General features: G+C 44.0%; 1 protein-coding gene across 2 annotated transcripts in view; it reads right to left on the bottom strand.

Moving 5' to 3' along the window:
* The window catches only part of LOC134394290 (unconventional myosin-Ia-like), a 66,498-nt gene extending 41,478 nt beyond the window's left edge, over positions 1-25,020 (bottom strand). For both annotated transcript variants that reach the window (XM_063119589.1, XM_063119590.1), the window contains exons 1-7: positions 24,947-25,020; positions 5,973-6,132; positions 4,372-4,487; positions 4,171-4,265; positions 2,130-2,234; positions 1,444-1,490; positions 154-217 (exon numbers count right to left, since the gene is read on the bottom strand). In XM_063119589.1, coding sequence (XP_062975659.1) covers positions 154-217; positions 1,444-1,490; positions 2,130-2,234; positions 4,171-4,265; positions 4,372-4,487; positions 5,973-6,092 — 547 coding nt within the window. In that variant the 5' untranslated portion in view covers positions 6,093-6,132; positions 24,947-25,020. The remainder of the gene's footprint in view (positions 1-153; positions 218-1,443; positions 1,491-2,129; positions 2,235-4,170; positions 4,266-4,371; positions 4,488-5,972; positions 6,133-24,946) is intronic.
* Positions 25,021-25,624: the final 604 nt, after the last annotated feature.

The following is a 25,624-nucleotide window of genomic DNA, read 5'->3' as shown; positions in this document are numbered from 1 at the left end:
TTTCCAGTGTTGAAGAAAGATTTAGCTGCCAGTCCAGTTGACTTTTGTACATGGAATACAAAAGTTCCTCCATTCTCGCCATGGAGGAATTTCTGTCTGTACCCTCTTCTGTGGGAGGCAGTGGGGAGGGGAAGTCTGCTACATCTTACTCACAGTTGCTGATGACACCACCCAAAGGATCGCCCTTGAAGTCAAACTCAATATCCATGTATTTTCCCTAGGGAGAAAAGGAGAATCAGAAAGAAAGCTGGAAGCAGATGGAGCAAAATTCAATGTTCATAATCTCTGTACAATTTGACTGGGTTCACCTATCATTGGTAGTTTTAATCCTAGTCTTAATTTTATCTTTGCTTCAAATTAATGGCCAGCACTATGAGCTTCCCTAAACGAGCAGTGTATTGCATGGTGATTGGTCCTTTACACAGCTTTTAGGATATCTCCTGCATGTTCCCTCCTTTATCTCACTTTCAAAAAGATCAGAGATAAGCTGTAATAACAGTTGATAGCATTATATCGGCAGTGTGTAATGCCAACATTGTGCTATAATTCAGCCCCTAGACGGGGGGTTTGTGTTGCTGTTTCATTGAACATATAGAGCAATGCCAAAAAGTGAAGTTTTTAATTCCAAACCACATGTTTGCCATCTAAAGGAGCTCATTGTAAACCTGGAAAGACATCAGAAGAAGAAAGCCCGGTAAAGGTGTGGGAATTTTGCTTAATGTAGAGAAGCTTTACATCTTGTGGTAGTTGATTCCTTTGAATCTCCCACCATTCAGTTTTGTGAGATGACCCCCAATTCTAGGACTATGAGAGAGGGAGAGAAATATTTCCCTATCCACTTTCTCCACACCATGCATAATTTCACACCTCCCTTAATTGCCTTTTTTCTATGCCCTTTTCTGCACCTTTTCCAACTCTACAAAATCCTTTGTGAGGCCTGGTGGCTAGAACTGTACACAGTACTCCAAACATGGTTGGTCGCACCATAGATTTGTATAAAGGCATCATGATATCTAGCAGCAGTTTTATTTTCAATCCATTTCCTAATGATCCCTAGCATGGAATTTGTTTGTTTTTTCATAACTTTTTCACATAGCTTTCTTTGAGCTAACACCCATGACTCCAGTATTTTTTTCTTGGTCAGTCAACGCCATCTCAGACCCCATCAGTGAATATGTGGCTAGGATTTCCCCTGCCCCCCAACGTGCATCACTTTTTCTTATACTGAAGTGCATTTGCCATTTTGATTCTCATTTCCCCTATTTGGAGAGGTCCTTTTTGGAGTTCTTCACTGCCTCTTTAAAAAAAAAAAAGATCTTAAATTATTTGGCATTGATGGCATAGTTGAGCATAGAAGCCTTGCTCCCCTAGTAACATCTCCATGTTTTCCAAAAGATCCTACAAGCTGTCCGACAAAGCATTCATTCCCCAGCAATTACTTACAAATCGCGAGGAGTTGTCATTGCGGATGGTTTTGGCATTCCCAAAGGCTGCAAGAGAGAAAGAGGAAGATGGTTTAAAAAGTGTATTTCCCCAGGAATGCCTTGGCCAAGCTAGCCTAACCCAGCATTTCATCACAGCTCCTCTGGGCTAGATTGCGGAGGCAGCATATAGTGGTAAGCAAGGGCTAAAAAGATCTATAGAATTAATTAAAGGAGTAGTAGGCAACCTGGTACACTCCAAAGGTTTCAGGCTACAACTCCCATCATCCCTGACCATTTCTCATGCTGGCTGGGATTTGTGGGAGTTATAGGGCATTTCTATATGAGGCTTTTATCTCGCACCTTTACCGAGGCTTCTACTTCTGGATTCTTTGCTGGATTAATTGTGGTATTTGTCATGGGTAACATCACAGGCACTGTCCAATACATGCTTGCGACATTCATACAACTGTAATCATTATAGCGTTTTCAGGAACAATGAATGAACTAGCTGAGGGAAGAATTGCATTTTCCCAGCATAACCTTTGCAACAAAAGGTTTGGCTTGAATAAAGACATCTGGATCCCCTATGAGTAATGAGTAACAACTGCACAGTTCATATCCTTAAGCATAGAAAAGCCTTGATCCCGCCCTGGGCTTCTGCTCCTTCCCCCTATCCCATTCCCGAAGAAGGAGAAAGGTACATACCTTCCAGCACAGGGTTTGACTGCAGCAGCTGTTCCTTGACACGATTCACTTGCTCCCCTTTTCCACATACAGCTGCCACGTATGACATGATTAGCTTGCTAGCCTCTGGTGGAGAAAAAGTGTCAGGTTAAGTATTTAGAACGCAGGTGAGGCTGAACGTATCTCACATTTCCAGTGCTTTTGCTACATGGTGGAGGCTACCACTTTCGTTCGGAGATGCGTGCACAACAGTTTGTGAGCACCTTGGATGATTTCAGGTAAGTGTGGCAAATTCAGCTGGGAGCTATCCATCTACATGACTCTATGGACTTGTTCAGATGCGCATGGGAGGAGGGGGCTACAGAGCAGAGATGCCAAGGGAAACAACTACAAGGAGGCCTGTCACACAAGTGGGACCTATGCAGCACTCCATGGTTCACATACCCATTCCGGCTCTATGGATAAATTTGTGTCTTCCCACTTCCGGTTATTCCAGCAGTCATTGCAGCAGGGAAAGGCATGTGCTACCTGCTCAATATGCCATGGTGACCATAGAGAAACTCCACAGACGCTCCTACCATCTCTATGGTTGCAGAGATATCTCCACGGAGGGGCTACTCTGAACTATGGCGAGCCTGCCAGACAACATGCAAACCACCCCCAGGGCCCCGTTACCACCACTTCACCCATCTTGGAGAGGAGGAACACTGCCCTCATAACATGCTAACCCACCATGGATCAAATTTTTTAGCCATCCATGGTGGGTTAGCATGACATCTGATCAGGCCCTGTTTGGATACGGAGAACTGATGGGCCGAAGAGAAGAGTGGCATACGCTTTCTGGTGGTCTGCAGACCGCATGTCGCAGAAGCCATATTAATATCTAGATCAGCCTTCCTCAACCTGGACCCATCTAGATGTTTTGACATACAACTTCCATCATCCCTGACCATTGGCCATCCTAGCTGGGACTGACGGAACTTGTCACCCAAAACAACCGGAGGGCACCAGGTTGTTGCTGTAGATGAAGTAGCCATATTGAAACCAGTCAGCCAGCACCATTAAACAAATGAAATCCACCAGCTTTTCAATTTCTGCCTCTTTGCACCTCCTTCTGCTGCTTCTACAAGCCTGATTCATGCATTTGTGAAGTCTACATCTTTTTATATAAGCTAGGGTGGGCAGAAGATAGATCAGGATCTAGTGATGATATCCAGTAGATTGGCAAGGGTTCCTAAGGTGCTGTTGTCTAACAACTGCAAAAGCTAAAAAAGGTTTCATACCCTAAGTTATGTTACCAAAGAAGAACATTGGGGTGGGTTGGTAAGGAATCAGGAGTTGATTTTGGAGCTTTTCTATATGAGGCTTCAGTTTTGTTGCAGAATTAAAATCCGAGCACTACATGAGGAGCATTTCTTTTCCTGCTTTTTTGCTACATGACTTCTAGGTGGCACTGTGGTATAGTGGAATAGTGCAACACACAAGAGGAACTCACACTTTTTTTGCTTTCACAATTAATTGCAGCATTTCCCTTGCTCTTAAAAAAAAAACTCACTGAAAGTGCTCTTTAGACAGAGAAGGAAAACTGGAGGGTCATGACATCATCTAAAGAACTGCAAACAACCATGAGTAGGGAGGAAATGTTGAGTGTACGATAAATGCCCTGGTGCGAAAGGACTTCTATGCTTGGTTCCAGTACTGATTGCAAACATGCTCAGAGGCACCCTGTTCCTCAATTCTTAGCTTGTGTCTGCCTGACTGAGCTGAACCTGGCACCAGTTGGAAGGCCTTAAGTAGTTCTCGCAAGCCTGAAGTCTACCCACTTCTGATTTAACCAGCCATCCACAAAAATGTCATCCCACCAAATCCATGCCATTTAGGCACCAAGATGCTATGGAAGACTCCGATGCAGTCTCTTTTCCCAGTTCTTGCTGCTTACTTTACCTGCACCCTCTGTCTTTCCCTGTGATGATTAACAGTTCCTAAGCATATCATCTCATTTTCTCCTCTTCCCACAGAGTGTTTCTTTTTATAACACCACCCCCAATCCATCCTCACTCACCTGTTTTCCCAGCCCCGCTCTCGCCGGTGATAAGAACACACTGGTCTTTGTCCTGATCTCGCAGTGAGCGATAGGCATCGTCAGCTATGGCGTAGCTGTGCAAACAAGAGTGGACGAGCGTTAGGAGGATTGGTCCACTCACTACCAGTACCCCTTCCCTTGGGGCTATTTGGGGTTGCTTTTCCTCAGCATCTCACTTACATGTGGGGTTTTACAGCGAAGAAGTTACAGTTCTTATATTCCTCTATGGTCTCTTCTGAATAAATGGGCAGTGGCTCGTACGGGTTCACTGAGATCACCACATTCCCAATGTACGTCTGTGAGGAAGGAATAGTGTTCTCATTATGAACAAGGTGGCAACAAAATGCTGGCAGTCCTCACATTATGGGAGGAAGGGTAAGGGGATGGGGCCCCTTAATGAAATCCACAAGCCCTACCACCTGACCCCCACCCAATTTCAGTCATATAAGGTTGTATCGAATTTTAATCTAACTTAAGTTACATTTGTTTCAGTAGGTCTCCTCTAAACAGGGGCAATGTTGGATGTAACCAATAACGCTCCCCACCCTTCTGCACCTGTCATACCATAGCACATATGTAGGGTGACCATATGGAAAGGAGGACAGGGCTCCTGTTTCTTTAACAGTTGTATTGAAAAAGAAATTTCAGCAGGTGTCATTTGTATGCATGCAGCACCTGATGAAATTCCCTCTTCATCTCAACAGTTAAAGCTGCAGGAGCCCTGCCCTCTTTTGTATTTGGTCACTCTAGTATAGCTCCTGCAGCTATATATGTTGTGATGAAGAGGGAATTTCACCAGGTGCTGCATGCATACAAATGACACCTGCTGAAATTCCCTTTTCTAGGCAACTGTTAAAGATACAGAAACCCTGTCCTCCTTTCCATATGGTCATCTTATTGTATAGATTTTTAATGTGTTAAAAAAAACCTGATAGGCTGGCATGGAGCAAAGATAAGTGCCTGCTGCCTCCAGCACCTACTTTATTTCTGTGTGAGCCCCAAAAGGGTTCTTAGAAAAGAAAAATAGGAGTGCGTGGGTGGGAGAATAGGGTGACCATATGAAAAGGAGGACAGGGCTCCTGTATCTTTAACAGTTGAATTGAAAAGGGAATTTCAGCTGGTGTCATTTGTATATATGGAGAACCTGGGAGAAATTTCCTCTTCATCACAATGGTTAAAGCTGCAGGTGCCCTGCCCTCTTTTAAATCTGGTCACTCTGGTATAGCCTGCAGCTTTAACTGTTGTGATGAAATGGAAATTTCACCAGGTTCTCCATATATACAAATGACACCAGCTGAAATTCCCTTTGCAATGCAACTGTTAAAGATACAGGAGCCCTATCCTCCTTTTCATATGGTCACCCTATGGGAGAAGCTTATCAGTTTGCCTTCAAAGAAATAAGTGGTGGAGCAAAGAACTGTGGGGTCAAAAGAGTGTTTTTTTGTTTTAGAGCTCAGGCCCAATCTCTTCTTTAGTCTTCGGTTCTGGGGAAACTTATTTTTCCTTTAGTCTCACCAGTTTGCCTTCTGGAAAATGGGTATTTTATGACTGGCCACACCTAACATGAGAGCCATTTTGTGAATGGACAAGCTTCGCTAGCAGCCATTTTGTACAAACACCCAGGACACTCACTCAAAATTCCAAATGTGTGCACCCACTCTCAAAAGGTTGGGGCTCCCTGGTTAAGGGATTTAAACAAAAAATAAAGCCGTAGAAAAGTATTGTAAATACATTTTAAAAGTCTCTGACTCTGTTTCCCCCCCTCTCTCCATCACTCTTACATAGATTTCCTTATGTTGGAAGCGTTCTTTCAAGTTCTGCATCAACGTATCTTCTGTCAATGGGTCCAACAGTACCAGGTCTCCCACTCCAACGGTGTCGAGTACCACCATGGTCTCCATGGCTACGAGGATGACAGGAATTTAAAAAATAAAGGCCAACCTGGAAATCAATGGAACAAAGAAGTTAAATCTAGCTGATCCTGCCACAGGAACAGAGACATCCTCTTAGCGAAAGGTGAAAAGCTGCTAAGGACTCTTGACATGTACAAAGCCAGAGAAAATAGACGGATCTTATGCAAGACCCAAAGCCTAGTATGAATTTTTAAAGAGAGTAACTGTACAGTAAAGGTTTTTCTCTCTCTTTTTTTTAGCATTTAAATTTGTATATATACATAGCAATGGATAAATTTGAAATGCATATTTATGAAAATACAACTTACTAGCAATTTCATGTACTAGCAATTTAGATGAACCGTACTGCAGCTTGACAAATCATACCATCCAGATCCTGACACATAAATGGATGCCTTTCCCACAACTCCTCTTAGAAATTGCTAAATCATTCTAGATGATGATGATTGAGAAAATGCTCCTACAATCATAGAATAAGCCATGGATTGTGGAGGGCTTTGTAAACCGACCTGCCACATACCCTTGCTAGTTTTGAACAACATGACAAACTGAACCTGGTGAAGATACCTATGATGATGCAGTGTATGCACAGGGAAGGGAAATAAGCTGTGATGGCTTATTTTCCCTTCCCCAATTGTGCAAACCCAGTCAATGTGAGCTGCAGTCTAATCAGATAGAGATCTCGGGGAACTGCTGCTCCTTTTATGCTCCTTTTGTCTGTACGCCACTCTGAGATCTTAATGATATAGGGTGGGATATAAATGTTTTAAATAAATAAATAAATGTTGTGATCAACCAAAACACCCTATCTCTGTTACAATGTTGTGAGTTTGCTGTCTGATTACTGTGAATAGGTTTCTATCCTGCTTCTATGCAAAGTGACTCTAGGGGCTTGTCTTGACGAAGGGTTTAACCCGGGGTGGATTCGCAGTAGCGGTAGGTGATCTACATGATGCAGCAGCCATTGCAAAGCCATCCAGGAGCAAACCCCAAAAACTCTGCTGAAAAAAAGTCGGGCACTTACCCTGACTTTTTTGTCTGCGGAGGCATGTCACAGCCAATGGTGCTCCCTGACTGGCTGAACAGGGAAGGGGGCAGACCTCCAGGAGCTCAGGAGAGCCCTGTGTGTCCTGGTAAATAAAAATACATAAAAATGGGCGGAGAGGAGGAACAGGGGCCCCATGTCTGTAAATAAAAAAAATAAAAACGGGGAGAGGAGAGGAACGGGGCCTGTCCCCCCCATTTTATTTTATTTTAAAATCTGTATTTGTGCAGCTTCGCAGATACAAATTAAAAATATAATAAAAAATGGGGGAGGGGAGGAATGGACAGCAGAGGGAGGTCAGAGGGAGGAGAGGCGGTTAGGGCGCCACACATCCCTCTCTTTGTCCCCCTCTGGCTGCTTCATTCCTCCCCCATCCTCCTCCCTTGGTGCCTAGCGCAGCGTCAGTGGCGGTGGCAACTCCACACTTGCGTTCCTTCCTGTGCAGATGCTGGGAAGGAGCACAAATGCGGGAGCCTGAGGCCTTGCGGCGTGAAAGCACCACAGTCAAGACAGGGATTAGGTGGTTGATATTCTTTAACAGCAGTGGATGTTTCCAGAATGGGCAATTCAGCCAGTTCAAGACCTTTGAAGTTTTGTTAGCTGAGACAAAGCTAGCAAAGGTTCAGGCATTTTACAAGGGGGAGCATTATGAACAGACGAGTTTCAATCATCGAGCTGGCTAATTACAAAATTCGGCTGCATCACTCCACGAGACTATTTGAAAACAACGCCAGGGCATCTGTATTGTTGTTGTTGTTGTCGTCGTTGTCATCATCCCGTCTTTTCTCCCCCAAGTAATTCAAGCACTCCAGCATTGTGGAAAATTGGTGTTTGGGTCAAAAATTCAGCATCCCTGCTGTTTTATTCCCAGCATCTGGAATTGAGAGGTATTTTGCCTCTGAACGTAGAGCTTTCACTTAAGTCTGTCAGTGGCTTTTTGCAATGATCACTGCATTCCACTACATTCCCAGAGTGGATACACAGCCCCACTGACATCGGAGCACCAGCCTCCACTGACTTGTCTCCAACAAAAGAAATGAAGAAAAAGGAAAGAGAGCGAGAGAGAAAGAACAACAAAGTCTAAAGGACTCTGGGTTTTTGGTGTTATTTTCAATGTTAATCTTACTTAGATTAGACCCATTGAAATGAATGGGATTTTTTATTTATTTATTTATTTATTGCAATTATATCCTGCCTTTTTCCTCCAAGGAACCCAAGGCAGTGTACATAATAATCCTCCTCCCCATTTTATCCTGACAACAATAACCCTGTGAGGCAGGCTGTACTGAGTGTCTGTGACGAGCCCAAAGTCACCCAGTGAGCTTCCATGGCCAAGTGGGGTCTACAACCCGGATCTTTTTATTCTCCCAGCATTTTAACAGTCTATAAATAAATTTTAACTTGGTGTTTTAAATTTGTAATTTTGCATTGCTGCTGTTTTTATCTGGTTGAGCTTTTATATTGTATTTTATATTATGGTTTTATACTGTTGTTTTATACTTTGGATGTTTTTAATTTTTGTGAACCGCCCACAGAGCTCCGGCTATTGGGCGGTATAAAAATGTAATAAATAAATAAATAAATAAATAAATAAAATCTCCTGATTCCCAATCCAACACTTGAGCCACTACACCACACTGGCTCTCTCACACTGGTCTGGTTCAGACAACACGCTAAACCATGCTGCTTAACCACAAAATGTTTAAGGGAATGCATACCCTTAACCATTTTGTGGTTAAGCAGCATGGTTTAGCGTGTAAGCATAATGAAGGACAGATGGGAGCAAGTTAGCATCATTACAAATGCTGCCTCTGCACCATGAGGAAGCGGCAGCTCAGGGAAACCTGCTCAGGGAAGGCCAAAAGGTTGCCAGCTCAGAAGTGCTTTGTTAGGAGTTGGCAAGCTGCAGGCTCTCCCTGCATCCCCATTCCCATTGATTCCTAGGCCAGCTGACAGGTGGTTGGCGGCCAAACTTCCTGCTCTGACTCACTGGTGTCCTTCCCAGTGGTATTAACCCCCTCACTGCTGATTCTGAAACCTAGTTTATTACAGAGAGCACCCTGGAACACTTTCCTGGGCTGCGCAGCAATAATGCCATGCTCAGGGTCAAAGTAGAAGTGACATTAGGGTGCAGGATTATTTTATTACTATATGAACGGCAGACACAGGCAGGTTCAAGCAACGCTCACTCTGCAGTTAAAGGCTCAGTGACTTGAAAAGAAGCCCCACTAAAATCAGTGGGACTTCCAAGTAAACGTAGATGCAGTGGCGTTGTGCAGATCCTATTTATTTAGGGTGAAAATACGAAAAGGAGGACATGGATTCTATAACTTTAACAGTTGTATTGAAAAGGGAATTTCAGCAGACGTCGTGTGCATGTAGCACCTGGTGAAATTTCCCTCTTCATCACAACAGTTAAAGCTGCAGGAGCCCTGCCTTCTTTTGTACCTGGTCACACTAGGCACGATATAAATTTGGTAAATAAATAATATAAATACTCTTGAAAGCCTGCAAGCTGTTTACTGTAGACAACCTCCAGTCAGCCTGATCGGAGGTTGTCAATACCATGACGTGATTATCAGTGGTTTGTTGTTGGCTTAACTGCTGGATTGACAAATGCCCCTCAGACTAACAACCTCTGATCAGGCTGATTGGAGATTGTTTAGAGAAATGCGGCTCACACACAACGTGCATTCCAGCAAATTGTGGATTAATTTACACAGCAACCCTGTTAGGTAGGGTGGTCAGTGCTGGCCCAAGACATTTTGCTGATTATAGCAGAGCCCAAATCTCCCCCTCCCCAGATGTTAGGGCCAGCTTCTCTGCACCAGTTATATACCAATTCCTGCCTTCATCTATCACCCTACCCCATGCCCAATAGTGTTGCTCACCAAACTCAAAGGATATGTTAAATGTTTGTGACTGATTTAAGGTAACCATGGTGTGATCTACACTACTACTTCTAGAGTGACCATATGAAAAGGAGGACAGGGCTCCTGCACCTTTAACAGTAATGTAGAAAAGGGAATTTCAGCAGGTGTCAATTGAAGAGGGTGAAATTCCCTCTTCATCACAACAGTTAAAGCTGCAGAAACCCTGCCCTCTTTTGTATCTGGCCACTCTACTATAGCTAGTGTAGCTATAGAACTCATTCTGGTTCCTGACTTGGAGCTAAGCAGAAGCAGGGAAGAGCAGCTGGCCCAGCTCAAGTAGGAGCTATAAAAGTAAGCCAGATTCCCAGGGAGCGAGCGAACAGGAGTTTGACAGGGGAGGTCAAGGGGGAGGCCTCTTAAAAAATAAATAAAATAATAAAAAAATAATAAAAAATAAAAATAAAAAAGAGGTGGGGGAAAAAAAAGAAGAAAATCATAAAGAGAAAAAAACCCCACAAAACCACCACCAAACAAAAGCAAAAAAAACCCCAAAAGATTACTTTCCCTTAAGACATCCTCATAAAGTTGTGTACCTTCAGAGAGGACACAACAAAGCAAAGGCAATTCTGCTATAATCAAAAAGGAAAAAAACCAAAGCAGAAATCGACAATATGGATGGAAAGGAGTCCCTAGAGGTGGTGACCTGCAAAGGGTGTGCAATGTTCGTGTTTCTGCCTGAGCTCAACATGGCGTATACCTGCAACAAGTGCAAGCTGGTGGCACTTTTGGAAGAAAAAGTGAGGGGACTTGAGCAGCGAGTGTCCACCCTCCAAGGAATAAGAGAAGTCGAGGAGTTCTTAGACCGAACGGTGGAACTGCAACAGCAACAAGAAGCACATGAGATTGAAGAACAACAGCCAGCTGAAGCCGAAGTGGAGTATGCTGAGGGGAGGAAAGCCAATGAAGAGGAAACTCCTTGGAAAAGAGTGACAATTAGGAGAGGAGGAATTAGAAGGCGTTCTGCACCGGTGGGGCCATTGGAGTTAAGCAACCGCTTTCAGCTTCTGGAGAATGAGACTGAAGGACAGTTTGCAGAGGAGGAAGTACAGGAGACACCATGCAACAGTGACCAAGGGACAGAAGGTAGGTCAACCAAGAAGAAGAGAAGAGTAGTCGTTGTGGGAGACTTCCTGCTGCGTGGGATTGAAACCCAAGTATGTCGTGAAGACCCATGGACTCGCCAGGTGTGCTGTCTCCCTGGAGCACAGATTAGAGATGTGACTGAAAGGTTACCGAAGCTCATAAAGACAACGGACACATACCCCTTTCTTCTCATCCATGTGGGAACAAATGATGTCGCCAAGCAGAGCTATGAAGAAATCATTTCAGACTTTGAAGTTCTGGGAAGGAAACTGAAGAACTTTGGGGCCCAGGTAGTTTTCTCATCCATCCTCCCGGTTCTTGGAAGAGGATTAGAAAGGGAAAGAAAAATACTCCGGATGAACGACTGGCTTCGAAGGTGGTGCCGTCGTGAGAGCTTTGGATTCTGGGACCACGGGCTACGCTACTTGGAACATGGACTGCTGGCAAGGGATGGGTTGCACCTCACAAGGGCTGGAAAGAATGAGTTCGGCCACAGCATGAAGAACTTCATCAGGAGGGCTTTAAACTGAATCTTACGGGGGTGGGAGACGTAAATTTTGAGGCAACAATGGATGAAGGCCAATGCACCACAGTACAGAGAACAGCTCCAACAGTGTCCCAAAATAGTGTCTGCAACAAGGTAGGAACAAAGCCAGACTATAAAACACATGGTCTTCGATGTCTATATACTAATGCCCAGAGCATGGGAAACAAACAGAATGAACTTGAACTCTTATTACATGAAGGCAAATACGACTTGATAGGTATAACTGAAACTTGGTGGGATGACTCCCATGACTGGAATATAGCAATTGAAGGATATAACTTGTTCAAAAAGAACAGAAGAAATAGAAAGGGAGGTGGAGTTGCACTATATGTTAAAAATACCTATCCCTGCACAGAAATACAGGCGGATGAGATTGGGAGCCCCGTCGAGAGCGTCTGGATTAAAATAAATGGGGCTAGGAATAAAAAGAATATGATAATCGGAGTCTACTACCGACCACCCAATCAAGGAGAAGACGAGGACGAAACTTTTGAGAAACAAATTACCAGTGTTTCAAGGAAGTGTGATGTAGTAGTGATGGGGGACTTCAATTACCCTGATATCTGTTGGGAGACCATTACTGCCAAAAGCGGCCCTTCCAAGAAATTCCTGACATGTATGGGTGATAACTTTCTCCTACAGAAAGTGGTGGAAGGAACTAGAGGATCGGCAATCCTTGACTTGTTATTGACCAATAGGGATGACTTAGTGGATAAAGTGGCAGTTACAGGAACTCTGGGGGAAAGTGACCACGTCATACTTGAATTCTTGATTATGAAGGAGACAAAAGTCGAGCGTAGCCATACACGTACTCTGGATTTTAGGAAAGCTGATTTTAATAAACTCAGAACTATAATAAGTAAGGTCCCGTGGCAAGGGAGCCTAAAGAGAAAAGGAGTGCAGGATGGGTGGGAGTATCTAAAAAATGAAATTTTAAAGGCACAGTTACAAACAATTCCAACAAGGAGAAAAGATAGAAGACAACAGAGGAAACCAATGTGGCTCCACAAAAAGCTTATTGATGAACTGAAAACAAAAAGGGATACATATAGGAAGTGGAAGGAAGGCCAGGCTACAAAAGAAGAGTACAGACAAGTGGCGCAGAAGTGCCGAAATGGCGTCAGGAAGGCTAAAGCTGTGAATGAGCTGAGATTAGCGAGGGATGCTAAAAGCAATAAAAAGGCTTTCTTCAGATACGTGAGTAGTAAAAGACAGAGGAAAGAAATGGTGGTTCAGCTGCTTAATGAGGATGGCAAATTGATAACAGATGACAAAGAAAAGGCTGAAGTGCTCAATTCCTACTTTGCCTCGGTCTTCTCCCAAAAGCAGGTCTATGACCCCTCTGGAAAAAGTGAAGCAGAAGTTGAGGGGGCAGGATTGCAGTTTGAGATTGATAAACAAATGGTCAAAGAACACCTAATTTCCTTGAATGAGTTCAAATCTCCAGGGCCCGATGAACTGCATCCAAGAGTAATGAAGGAGCTAGCGGAAGAACTCTCAGAACCTTTGTCTATTATCTTTGCAAAATCATGGAAGACGGGTGAGGTGCCGGACGACTGGAGGAGGGCTAACGTTGTCCCTATCTTCAAAAAGGGCAAAAAGGAGGAACCTGGGAACTACAGACCAGTCAGTCTGACATCCATCCCTGGGAAAATTCTGGAGCAGATTATAAAGAAGTCAATCTGTAAACACCTTGAAACCAATGCAGTGATTACTAGAAGCCAACATGGATTTGTCAGGAACAAATCCTGTCAGACTAATTTGATCTCATTTTTTGATAGGATAACCTCCCTTGTGGACTGTGGGAATGCTGTGGACGTCATATATCTTGACTTCAGCAAAGCTTTTGACAAAGTACCACATGACATTCTGATTAACAAACTAGCTAAAAGTGGGCTAGATGGAACAACTATCAGGTGGATCCACAGTTGGCTACAGAATCGGACTCAAAGAGTACTTATCAATGGAACCTTCTCAAACTGGGGAGAGGCAACGAGTGGGGTGCCGCAGGGCTCAGTCCTGGGCCCAGTGCTCTTCAACATTTTTATTAATGATTTGGACGAGGAGGTGCAGGGAACGCTGATCAAATTTGCAGATGACACCAAATTGGGTGGGATAGCTAATACCCTGGAAGACAGAAACAAACTTCAAAGTGATCTTGATAGGCTGGAGTGCTGGGCTGAAAACAACAGAATGAAATTTAATAGGGATAAATGCCAAGTTCTACATTTAGGGAATAGAAACCAATTGCACAGTTACAAGATGGGGGACACTTGGCTCAGCAATACTACAAACGAGAAAGATCTTGGAATTGTTGTAGATCACAAGCTGAATATGAGCCAACAGTGCGATATGGCTGCAAGAAAGGCAAATGCTATTTTGGGCTGCATTAATAGAAGTATAGCTTCCAAATCACGTGAGGTACTGGTTCCTCTCTATTCGGCCCTGGTTAGGCCTCATCTAGAGTATTGCGTCCAGTTCTGGGCTCCACAATTCAAGAAGGATACAGACAAGCTGGAGCGTGTTCAGAAGAGGGCAACCAGGATGATCAGAGATCTAGAAACAAAGCCCTATGAAGAGAGACTGAAAGAACTGGGCATGTTTAGCCTGGAGAAGAGAAGATTGAGGGGAGACATGATAGCACTCTTCAAATACTTAAAAGGTTGTCACACAGAGGAGGGCCAGGATCTCTTCTTGATCCTCCCAGAGTGCAGGACACGGAATAACGGGCTCAAGTTAAAGGAAGCCAGATTCCGGCTGGACATCAGGAAAAACTTCCTGACTGTTAGAGCAGTGCGACAATGGAATCAGCTACCTAGGGAGGTTGTGGGCTCTCCCACACTAGAGGCATTCAAGAGGCAGCTGGACAACCATCTGTCAGGGATGCTTTAGGGTGGATTCCTGCATTGAGCAGGGGGTTGGACTCGATGGCCTTGTAGGCCCCTTCCAACTCTGCTATTCTATGATTCTATGATACCTGCTGAAATTCCCTTTTCTACATTACTGTTAAAGATACAGGAGCCCTGTCCTCCTTTTCATATGGTCACCCTACAGTTTATAACAGTAGTGACAACTGTTGAGGCCCAGGACACACTCCATATATCGCTTTAAAACCATTTTCAAAGTGTCATATCCTGCTTGGTGTAGATCTGGCCCCAGTAAGCTTCAAATGTGGGTTGGGCTTTGAACCCCAAGTCTCCTTGCTCCTAATCCAGTGCTTTAACCACCACACCAAACCAACTCTTCCTTTAGGCATCCCTAAACGAAAATTATCAAAGAAAATAATGGAGCACCAGAGGCTTTATTCTTCATTTCTACCACATGCTGAAGAGGCAAACATTTTTTTTCCAATTCTCAGGGGGGAAAATGCTTGCCTCTTCAGCACTTTGAGGCACTGCAGTGGGAACCTCAAAGAACATCAGAAGAGCCATGCTGGATCTGACCAAGGTCCATCTAGTCCAGCATTCTGTTCACAGTGGCCAAACAGCTGCCTGTGGGGAAACCCAAAAGTAGGACACAAGTACAACAGCAAATCGAGTTTCTCAGCATACCCGGGAGCCACCATTGTGGTGCATGCTGGTCTGGTGGCGGGAAAAGGAAGAGAGCTGGCAGGAGCCTGTGCAGTAGCAGCGCCTCCCGATGGCTGATAGCATTGAGCCAATCAAAAGGTGACTGGCTCAGCCGGAGCGGGGACATGAGGAGGTAATCTGAATGGAACAGGTTCCCGCCCTTCTCTGCCTACACACAGAAGAACAGATCCTCATGGTTCAGCTGGCGCCATTGCCGTTGCTGACTTCCCCACCTCACCCACACCTGTTAATAGCTCCTCTCGCCTAGGAGTTACACAATCTACAAATGCGAACTCACACCATCCAATCGGTTCAACTCCCTTCCTTTCCGGCCATAAAACTCTCTTATAGTCAGGTGAATGATCGTGCTCACAGGAACCTCTCGATCAGTGCTGCTGATGTAGCTTCATTAGGGTTTCTTGCTGAATCTTCTCTGGAATAAATAGCAATCTACTCAACTAAATGCTTTTGTAAGCAAGATTTGCATGGAGGTTTGTCAGGCAGTGCCAGGAAAGAGAGTCTTCATTGGGCTCCTGACTTTCCGTTTCAGCCTCAGACAGCAGCAGGAATAACAGATGTATAATACTCTGCTACAACATTATGTGTAGTTGTTGCTCTCTCACACACACACACAAACAGCAACTGCTGAACCTGCAATTTCAACTGCAAGACTGATATAGGGAGAAGACGACTCCTTACCTCCATTTTATTGTTTTTGCATTGCAATTATTCTTATTGTAGCTGAAATTAAGAACTGCCATGCTGGATCAGACCAAGGATCCATCTAGTCCAGAACTCTGTTCACACGTGGCCAGGAACCCACAAGCAGGATCAGTGCAAGAGCACCCTTCCACCCATGTTGCCCATATAGGCTTACTACCTCTGATGCTGGAGGTTGCACTTAGCCATGAGGACTAGCAGCCATTGATAGCTTTCTCCTCTAGGAAATTATCCAACCCCCCTTTTAAAGCCATCCAAATTGGTAGCCATCACTACATCTTGTGGTAGTGAGTTCCATAGTTTAACTATCTGCTGTGTGAAGATGTCCTTTTTATCTGTCCTGAATCTCCCACCAATCAGCTTCCTAGGATGACCCCCTGGTTCTAGTATTTTGAGAGAGGGAGTAAAATATCTCCCTATCCACATTCTCCACACCATGCATAATACTATACACCTCTATGAGGTCTCCCCTTAGCCTCCTTTTTTTCCAAGCTAAACAATCCCTGCTGTTGTAACCTTCCCTCATAGGGGAGATGCTTCAGCCCTTAATCATTTTAGTTGCCCTTTTCTACACTTTTCCCAGCTCTATTATATCCTTTTTTTAGGTAAAAAAATACTTTTTGTTAGTTAGAATACTTTTTGTTAGTATTCTACCAGCTTTATCACACCAGCGTTATATTATGCAATCACTGCGAATTGCATGCAAAGGACTCAGAAGTTTTCCACCTTATAATCTGCTTTGATTGTGAAGTACTCCTATGCATCCTGCTTTAATTGTGCAATAAAGCAAAAAGATTCGCCCTATTAAGCTCCTACTTTTTGAGCGTAGCTTCCGAGCCGCCGCTGGGGTCCAGGAGCAGGATTTTAAACAAATGCTTACATCTGCGTAAGCTTTAAAGATAAAGACACCAAAATTGGCACAGTAATAGATATTAGGGAGAGCTTTATGCATACCAAATTTGAATTGAATTGGGTCATCCGTTGATTTTTTATGATTTTTTACATTTCCCCCCTTAAACTCACTTCCTGGTTTGCAAAGGATCGCTGTCGCCTGGTAGCAAAAACAACAACAACTGCGAAAGCTTAGCGCTATGGGGATAATCCGAGGGAAGCAGGTACATGGGATGAAGCTTTAAATGTGGTCGCACCATAGATTTGTATAAAGGTGGTATGATACTGGCCGTTTTATTCTCAATTCCTTTTCTAATAATGGCTAATATGGAGTTTGCCTTCTTTACAGCAGCTTCACATTGCATTGACAATTTTAACCTGAGATTGTAATATTGTTATATGTAAACTGCTTCAGGGTGGTATTATATTAACCCATATATAAGTACTACTAATAATAAATAAAATCATAAATAAGTATTAACTCTTTCACCTCATACCATTTTCCCACTGAAAATTACACACCTACACTCATACACATGCATGTACCCTAGCTTCAAGGGAAAATATACAGGTTACATAGCATTACAATGTGGGGAGATGTGGGGGAAATATTGCAAACCTAGCTCCCCTATAGTCCTAAATGTGAAAGGGGGTGGAGCCTGAAATATAGAGCTGAAACAAATTGGGAGGGGGGATTCTCAAGCAATTCAAACATGCAAAAAACCCAAATATAATTTCCATGAACTCTTTTTTTAAAAGAAAAAAAACCCTCATCTTTAAACCACCACCACCACTATGTTCCCATTTATCAAATAGTGTTGAATTTGCAATAGTATTGAATTTAGCCAGTTGATACTTATAACATTAGATGTATTGCCTCAAAATTCAACAACGATTCTCAAGGGCCGAATTTCAAAAGCAACCATTTGCTTTTTTTTAATTTTGTTTTTTAACTTTTGAATTTTGGAAATTGGGCTAAATTTAGGCAATTTTTCACCAGCTCTACATCAAAGACCAGTTTAAGGAGAATGTAAAATTAAAAGCCCCTTCTATGGAACAGATTAACCTGGTTGCAAACCGATACCCACTTACCTGGGTATAAGCCCTATTGAACTCACTGGGACTGACTACGGAGCAGACATGTATAGGATCGTACTGTCTGCTACCTTACAGCCTTCCCCAACCGGGCGCCATTCAGGTGTGCATGGATTACAACTCCCATCATCCCCAAATAGCACCTGCATGCTAGTTAGGGATAATATGAGTTGTAGTCCAATGCATCTGGATAACCCCAGGTTGTACAAGTTTGGCTCACTGGCAGTAAGAACATAAAGACGTAAGAAGAGCCCTGATGCTGGATCAGACCAAGGGTCCATCTAGTCCAGCACTCTGTTCACACAGTAGTTCCGCAGGATCTTAGTTGGACATTCTTTCCTAGCTAAGGATGCAATCCTATGCATGTTTAGACAGAAATAATCCTTCTACTTCCAGCATGTCCCATCCAGCATGGAATAAATAACTAAATGACTAAAAATAAGCAAAACAGGGGAAAGGGGGATGTTGGATGATAAAGACCTAGACAAGCCTTCCTCAACCTCGTGCCCTCCAGGTAGTCAGACTACCACTTCCATCATCCCCATTCAGCAAGGCCATTGTAGTGTGTGTTTTCTTTTTAAAAGGAAAACAAGTCTAAACCAAAATAATATTGCCTTAATCGTAGAGGAAAATCGACAAAATCCATATGTGTTTCCGCTCCACAGAGTCTATTTATTGTTGTTATTGTTATTGTTGTTGTCATTGGGTTGGTTGCAAAGTCATACTTAGAACAGATCTACTTAAATTATGTGCCATTAATTTCTATGGCTCTGCTCTGACTAAATCTGAATCCAACCCGTTTTATTTAAATAAAAAAGAGGCCTCAGGAGAGAACAATCTTGACGAATGCAGGACAGGGAGGGAAGGTGATGCTCTATGTGTGATTTGCCCCTAAGCATCCCTAGGAGCTGTTCCATTTGGCCTATTTATAACATATCCGACAACTGGCCCCACTTCCCAGGAATTGTTATAGGTAGGAAACTTTGCCACCGTGCAGCTTAGACCTTTCCTCTTCCCTTAGTTCAACCTTGCCCTGCCTCAGCGTAGCAGAAAACAAGGAGTGATTGTGGTTCGGACTGTAGCAGCCCTTCTCCTGTATTAGAAAAGTCAACTCCTTCCCCAGCTGGAACATACTTGGTTCCGTCTAAATTTTCCAAGGCCTTTTGCACGCCAAACTATTGTCAAACTTGGTTGTATTCCTCCGAACCCATCAGATGACAAAGTGGATGCAGTAAATTTCGACTAGCACAGCTTCATTTGTAAAATGAAAGGTGATATGTGGGAGATGGGGGACAACCTTCCCCAGTTGGAGGATTTTATTTCTTTATCTGTGTAAAGTATTTGTGAGTCACCTTTGCTATGAAAAGCTCACAGTGAAATGCTCAAGTAAGCTGAGTAAAGCTGTACTTCTGCAAAACTTCGGGTTCTCCCGAGCATGTTTACGCCTTATTCTTGTTTCCCAGTGGCCCCATTTTGGTTCCATCACTGTCGGCCCTCACCACCTAAGTTTGCTATTAGAGGGGTGATGGAAGAAAATAACCCAGGGCTTTTCTACATGAGGCATTTATCATTCACTCATCAATCCCTTCTCATGGTTGTTTACTGATTCATTCATTCTTTCTTTTTTTCTTTCTTTCTTTCTTTCTTACATTTATATACCACCCCATAGCTGAAGCTCTCTGGGTGGTTTACAAAAGTTAAAAACAAGGAACCGATGTCATGACCCTCCAGTTTTGCTTCTGTGTTTTTTCCACCACTTTCAGCAAATTTTTATAGAGCAGGATAAATGTGGCATTTAATTGTGAAAGTGAAAGAAAGGGTAATTTTCTTTTGTGTATTTGTGCTATTCTGCTATACGACAGTGCCAGCTAGAAGTAACATAGCAGAAAAGCAGGACAGGGAACACTCTTTGTATAATGTTCGGTTCTCAATTCTGCCATGAAACCAAAAGTAAACCAAAAGATGGACAGCCAATTAACAGCCTTGCATAGAAAAGATCCCAATCTATATGAAGCTGCATCATCAGTTGAGTCAGGTCACTGGTTCCTGTAGCCCAGGGCTTCTACTTTGACTAGTAGCTGATCTCAAAGGTCTTAGGCAAGGGACTTTCTCAGCTGTGTAGCCTGAGATCCTTTTACCTGGAAATCCCATGGAATGAACCTAGGATGTTCAACATGAAAAACACCCAGTCCACCACTGATCTTCTATGCCCTCTCCCCAATACAGGAAGAAGCAAGCAGATATATACTGGCAAATGCTTAAGATCAGCACAAGGGCATGAGACACACGCCCTTAGTTAAACGATGCATAACTAAAGCAGAAGGTCAACTTTACAGAATACCTATGTAGAAAGCAATTCCGTGCAAGACTTAGCATGTGGTACGTTGCGTTGCACCTCATCACACATGAAAACTACACAGGCTTGGACAGGCTGTATACAATTATTGCGGCAAACTACACTCACATGCGCTAGTTGCATGTGGCCATCTACCCAGGGGCTGCATGCTAATTTCTACACAGCAGTAGCGCTTTCCGTGTGAACATTTTGTAGAACGTTCAGCAGTCCTAAGAAACAAGTCATTGTTTAGAAGCAACATTATCCTGCTTACACAAATCCGCTCCTTTGGAGTTGTGCCAAATCCGGCATCTGTATATAATAACAGGATCTGTAATCAAATACCTTCTGTTGCAAAGGTCAGGAGATCAACACAACATCAGCCTCTTTTTTTTAAAAAAAGAAAAAAAGTAAAGAAAAATGCACCACCCACCTTTATAGCACTTCATAAAAGAGCCAACCTTCACCTTTGATTTATGAAGCTGCCGATGGACTCTGCACCACCACCATAAAACTCTGATCACCTTATCAGTCCTGCTTGAATCAAATGGCTATCAGGACTTTGAAACTAAGAAGCCAGGTGTTGCTTCCCCCCTCCTCCCTCCCAATCCTTTTTCCTTTTGTGTCATGTATTTTCAATTATAAACCTGCGGGCAGGGACTGTCTTGTTATTCATCTATGTGAGGTGCTTTTTTTGACTGAAGAGTGGTCTAAAAGTTTTTAGGGTGACCATATGACAAAAACGACTGGGCTCCTTTATCTTTAACAGTTGCATAGAAAAGGAGATTTCAGCAGGTGTCATTTGCGTGCATGCAGCACCTGGTGAAATTCCCTCTTCATCGCAACAGTTAAAGCTGCAGGAGCCTTTCCCTCTTTTGTATCTCTATGATAGAGTGACCAGATACAAAAGAGGGCAGGGCTCCTGCAGCTTTAACTGTTGTGATGAAGAGGGAAATTAACCAGGTGCTGCATGCATATAAATTAAATCTGCTGAAATTCCCTTTTCTATGCAACTGTTAAAGATACAGGAGCCCTGTCCTCCTTTTCATATGGTCAGTCTATCTAAAAGCACTGTAAATAAATATTAAATCAATGTAAGCAAGTTTTCACTCCCTTGGTATATTAGGGTTGTTTCAAAATAGGATATGACAACAGCCAGGGCAATGTAGTGCAAGTGTGGTGTAGTGGCTAAGGTGCTGGACTGGGAGTCAGGAGATCCGGGTTCTAGTCCCCACTCAGCCATGGAAGCCCACTGGGTGACTTTGGGCCAGTCACAGACTCTCAACCCAACCTACCTCACAGGGTGGTTGTTGTGAGGATGACATGGAGAGGAGGAGGATTATGTATGCTGCCTTGGGTTCCTTGGAGGAAAAAAGACGGGATACAAATGTAATAAATAAATTAAATAAAGTCAAGATGCAGTTTGCAACAAAAACACTTGTAGCTGCGCAAGCTGAATTGCAACATAGCCTGAAATATTACTGGTGCTTCCAGATGAGGCGTTTATCGTTATGCCTGATTCACAGGATTTCAAGAGGGGGTGTGGTGGTTTCCAGATGACATCATCTTCCACTTTGTAGCCCTCCCGTGCTTTCCCACTATTTCTTCCATCTTTTTCCTTTGCACAAAACAAACAAACAAACCCCACTAAGGGAATAATGAGGACATCAACAATGTCTGCTGATTGGGAGTGTTTGGGGGCCCTCACTTGGAAGCATCCTATTAGCCCAAGCTATGAGACTTGTGCTGCTCTCTGGGGATGTCACAGTGCACATGCTGCCCTCTCCTCCTGAGCTGCTAAGCCAAGGCACAGGAAGCCAGGCCTGGAGGGAGAAGGAAGCAGGTTCCCTTACGGAGCTGCCTAGCACTGGGTGGGTCTGGCTCTTCTGGTCTCAGGTGGCAGTCTTTCCCAGTCCTGCCAGGCTTAGAGCAGACTTCCCTAACCTGATGCTCTCTCTCCAGAAGTTTTAGATTTCTAGCTTCATCCCACGTACTTGTTTCCCTCGAATTATCCCTACAAAGCTAAGCTGTAGGCGTTGTTGTTGCTGCTACCGGGCGGCTAGATCCTTTGCATACCAGGAAGTGGGTTTAAGGGGGGAAATGTAAAAAAAAATCATAAAAAATCAACGGATGACCCAATACGATTCAAATTTGGTATGATTTAAAGCTCTCCTTAATATCTATTACTGTGCCAATTTTGATGTCTTTATCTTTAAAGCTTACGCAGATGTAAGCATTTGTTTAATTTTTCTTCAAATCCTGCTCCTGCGCCCCAGTGGCCGCTCAGATGATACGCTCGAAAACTAGTATCCAAATACAGCGAGTCTTTTGCTTTTATAGCACAGTTAGTGCAGGATGCATGGGAGTACTTCACAATACAAGCAGATTATAAACTGCTTTTATAGCACAGTTAGTGCAGGATGCATGGGAGTACTTCACAATACAAGCAGATTATAAACTGAAAAACTTCAGAGTCCTTTGCATGCAATTCGCAGTGATTGCACAGTATAACGCTGGTGTGATAAAGCTCTTCAACTCCCACCAGCCCCGACCAGCATGGCCAATGGTCAGGGATGCTGGGAGTTACAGTCCAAAGCATGAGGAGGGCAGCAGGTTAAGGAAGGCTGCCTTGAACCATGTGCACGTGCAAAACACATGCTCTGCTACTGATGGACAGCCTCTCCCACCCTTTTGATCTCTGATCCCTTAACTCAGGGATGGGGAAGGTGTGGCTCTGCAACTCCCATCATCCCGCACTATTGTCTATGCAGGTGCGGGATGATGGGAGTTGCAGTTCAACAACCTCTGCAGGCTGATACATTCTCTGCCCATGCCTTAACTGGAGCTGCTAGGGATTGAGCTTGAGGAAACGAGTGCATGCCCAGCACTCATATCTCACTGAGATATGGCTCCTGCCAGGGTCCATGGGCCCTCCAACTCCTACCTCTGGGTGCCTCTTCGGACTCGTACTACCTGAGCCGCAGGCTGGCTCCCCGTATTCTGGCATCCTCCAAGAGGCAGCTGGACAGCCATCTGTCAGGGATGCTTTAAGGTGGGATTCCTGCATTGAGCAGGATGTTGGACTTGATGGCCTTATTGGCCCCTTCCAACTCTACTGTTCTATGACTCTATGATCCACAGTGAATCTCGGGCAGGAGTCCTTATGATTGCTTCCACCAGAGGTTCTTTCCTTTGGATCATAACAGTCTTCCCTAAGCCACACCCTGGTGCTGCCCTTAAAAGTGTTGGTCTACAACTGTCCATCCCCAGGTGGCTGGGGATTATGGGAGCTGTAGTCCAATGCTTCTGGAGATGTGGATGCCCCCCAAATGTGTTGGACTACAATGCCCAATGGGTGGGTATGGTGAGCGTTGTAGTCCAACACTTCTGCGGGTTGGAAAAGGCAGTCTAGTTCAGTGGTTCCCAAAGTGGGCGGTACTGCCCCCTTGGGGAAGGTGGGATTGCATGGGGGGGTGTTAAGAGGCAGGGGGGCACTCGAGGTGGTCTTTTCCGTACCAGGAGTTTTGGTTACAGAAGGAAATTTCTGATCGCTATCCTGCACTATGGAGAGTGGTTCAGAAGCTCCTGGTTGCATTTCCAACATCATATTTGGTGGAATGTGGTTTTAGTGTGGTCTGCCTAATTCTCTCCAAGCAAAGAAATCAACTCCAGATTACTAAACGTGGTGATTTAAGACTCATGTTAAATGACTTTAAACCAGACATTGGGAAACTGGTATCACTTCATCAAGCCCATCCATCACATTAAGAATTTACAGAATAGTGAGGTATTCTACCCTAGTTACTAAATGGGATATCTAATATACTTGCTAAATGACTATCAGACTTTGACAAAATGATATCACTGGATCAAGTTCATCAATTAGGTTTAATTGAATAAACTAAAAAAATGTAATTGGATTTTGAGTAAATATTCAATTATTATCTTCCTTAGTGGGTCATTGAAAACCGCTATTCTAAATAATGATTTTTATAGTGAAGGGTAGGGGGCACTGGGCATGAGTTTGTGGAACCAAGGGGGCGGTTACCTGAAAAAGTTTGGGAACCACTGGTCTAGTTCCAAGAGCTGACCTGCTCTTGCCCATAAAAGATTCCTCCCTGCTCTTCCTCCTTTCCATGCCCCCCCCACACACCTAGACTTGTTTCTTTTTTAAACTTCCGTGTCCTCAAACATGGGAGAATTTGTGTTTGTCTTAGCCATATCCCTCCATACAAGGCTCCCGAATTCTTCCCAGGAAGTATCAGGGTTGCGGCAGGGAGAGGGACGGGGAGAGTTGGGAGAAATAAGCTTTTAACGCTTCCTCTTAAAAACAGAAACTAGACAGACTTTACATGGGGATTTCCTATAGACAAAAGCCGTCTCCCCAAAGGGGAGAGAGGATTATTTTTTTGTAATAACACAGAGAGGATGCCTGCCCAGAAAATAAACAACGTTTTAAGGATGCAGGTTTCCTATTTGATAGAGGAGGGGAAAGGAGGCCCAGCTGTGCTGAGCCCTGAGAGAGGCATCAAGTTGGCCTGATTTGCAATCAGGAATGAAGTTGGCAAAGAAGGGAGCCATGCACTGGGAAGAAGAAAAAAACCTGAGGCAGGTTCATACTCACCACCACCAAGAGCAAAGAGCAGCCCTGCAGCTCTGCAATCACGTCCCAAAGGTTCCCCACGACCACCACGGAAAAAAAATCTAGCCCTAGGTAGGATCCAAGAGAGCGAGGAGGCAACTCCTGCTTGTCAGGAGCTGTCCATGGTTTGTGACTTCTGGACGGTCCTGCCTTCGGCAGAGCTGTTTCTGCCACACCTACTTCCTCCCTGCACAGCCTGCCACCACTGGCCTCCTCCTCCTCTCGGAGGACAGGACTGCAAAGTCAACAGGGTTAATGATTACATCCGAGCAAAGTGCCCATCAATACTATGGGTGGTGTGTGTGTGTAAAAAGAGGGCTTGTCTATTGAAAGGATCACATGGGGATGCAGTGTGTGCTCTGCCCACAAAGACATTACGCACTCGCCCTGCCAAGCTCCCTACCCAATGCTGAGTGGCTGAGAGCAGGGCTTGTTGGTCTCACTATCAGGTATTGCTTTATTTTTCTTCACAGCACAGAATGGCAGCCAGTAACTTCTATGGAAGAAAGTAAAACAGTGCACTTGGAGATCCACTGTGGTGGGGCTATCTCTGCTCCCTGCTTCTGTCAACCCCAGTAATTAAGAATTTAGCTTGTCTTTGCCAGTGTAGTTATTTATTTATGTAGTACCATCTTATTTATTATTTGTTTATTTGTTACA

This window comes from Elgaria multicarinata, chromosome 3 (assembly GCF_023053635.1).
Source record: "Elgaria multicarinata webbii isolate HBS135686 ecotype San Diego chromosome 3, rElgMul1.1.pri, whole genome shotgun sequence".
In the NCBI taxonomy this organism is placed as follows: Eukaryota; Metazoa; Chordata; class Lepidosauria; order Squamata; family Anguidae; genus Elgaria; species Elgaria multicarinata.
The sequence above is the reverse complement of the archived record's forward strand: the minus strand, read 5'-3'. Positions and strand labels throughout refer to the sequence as shown.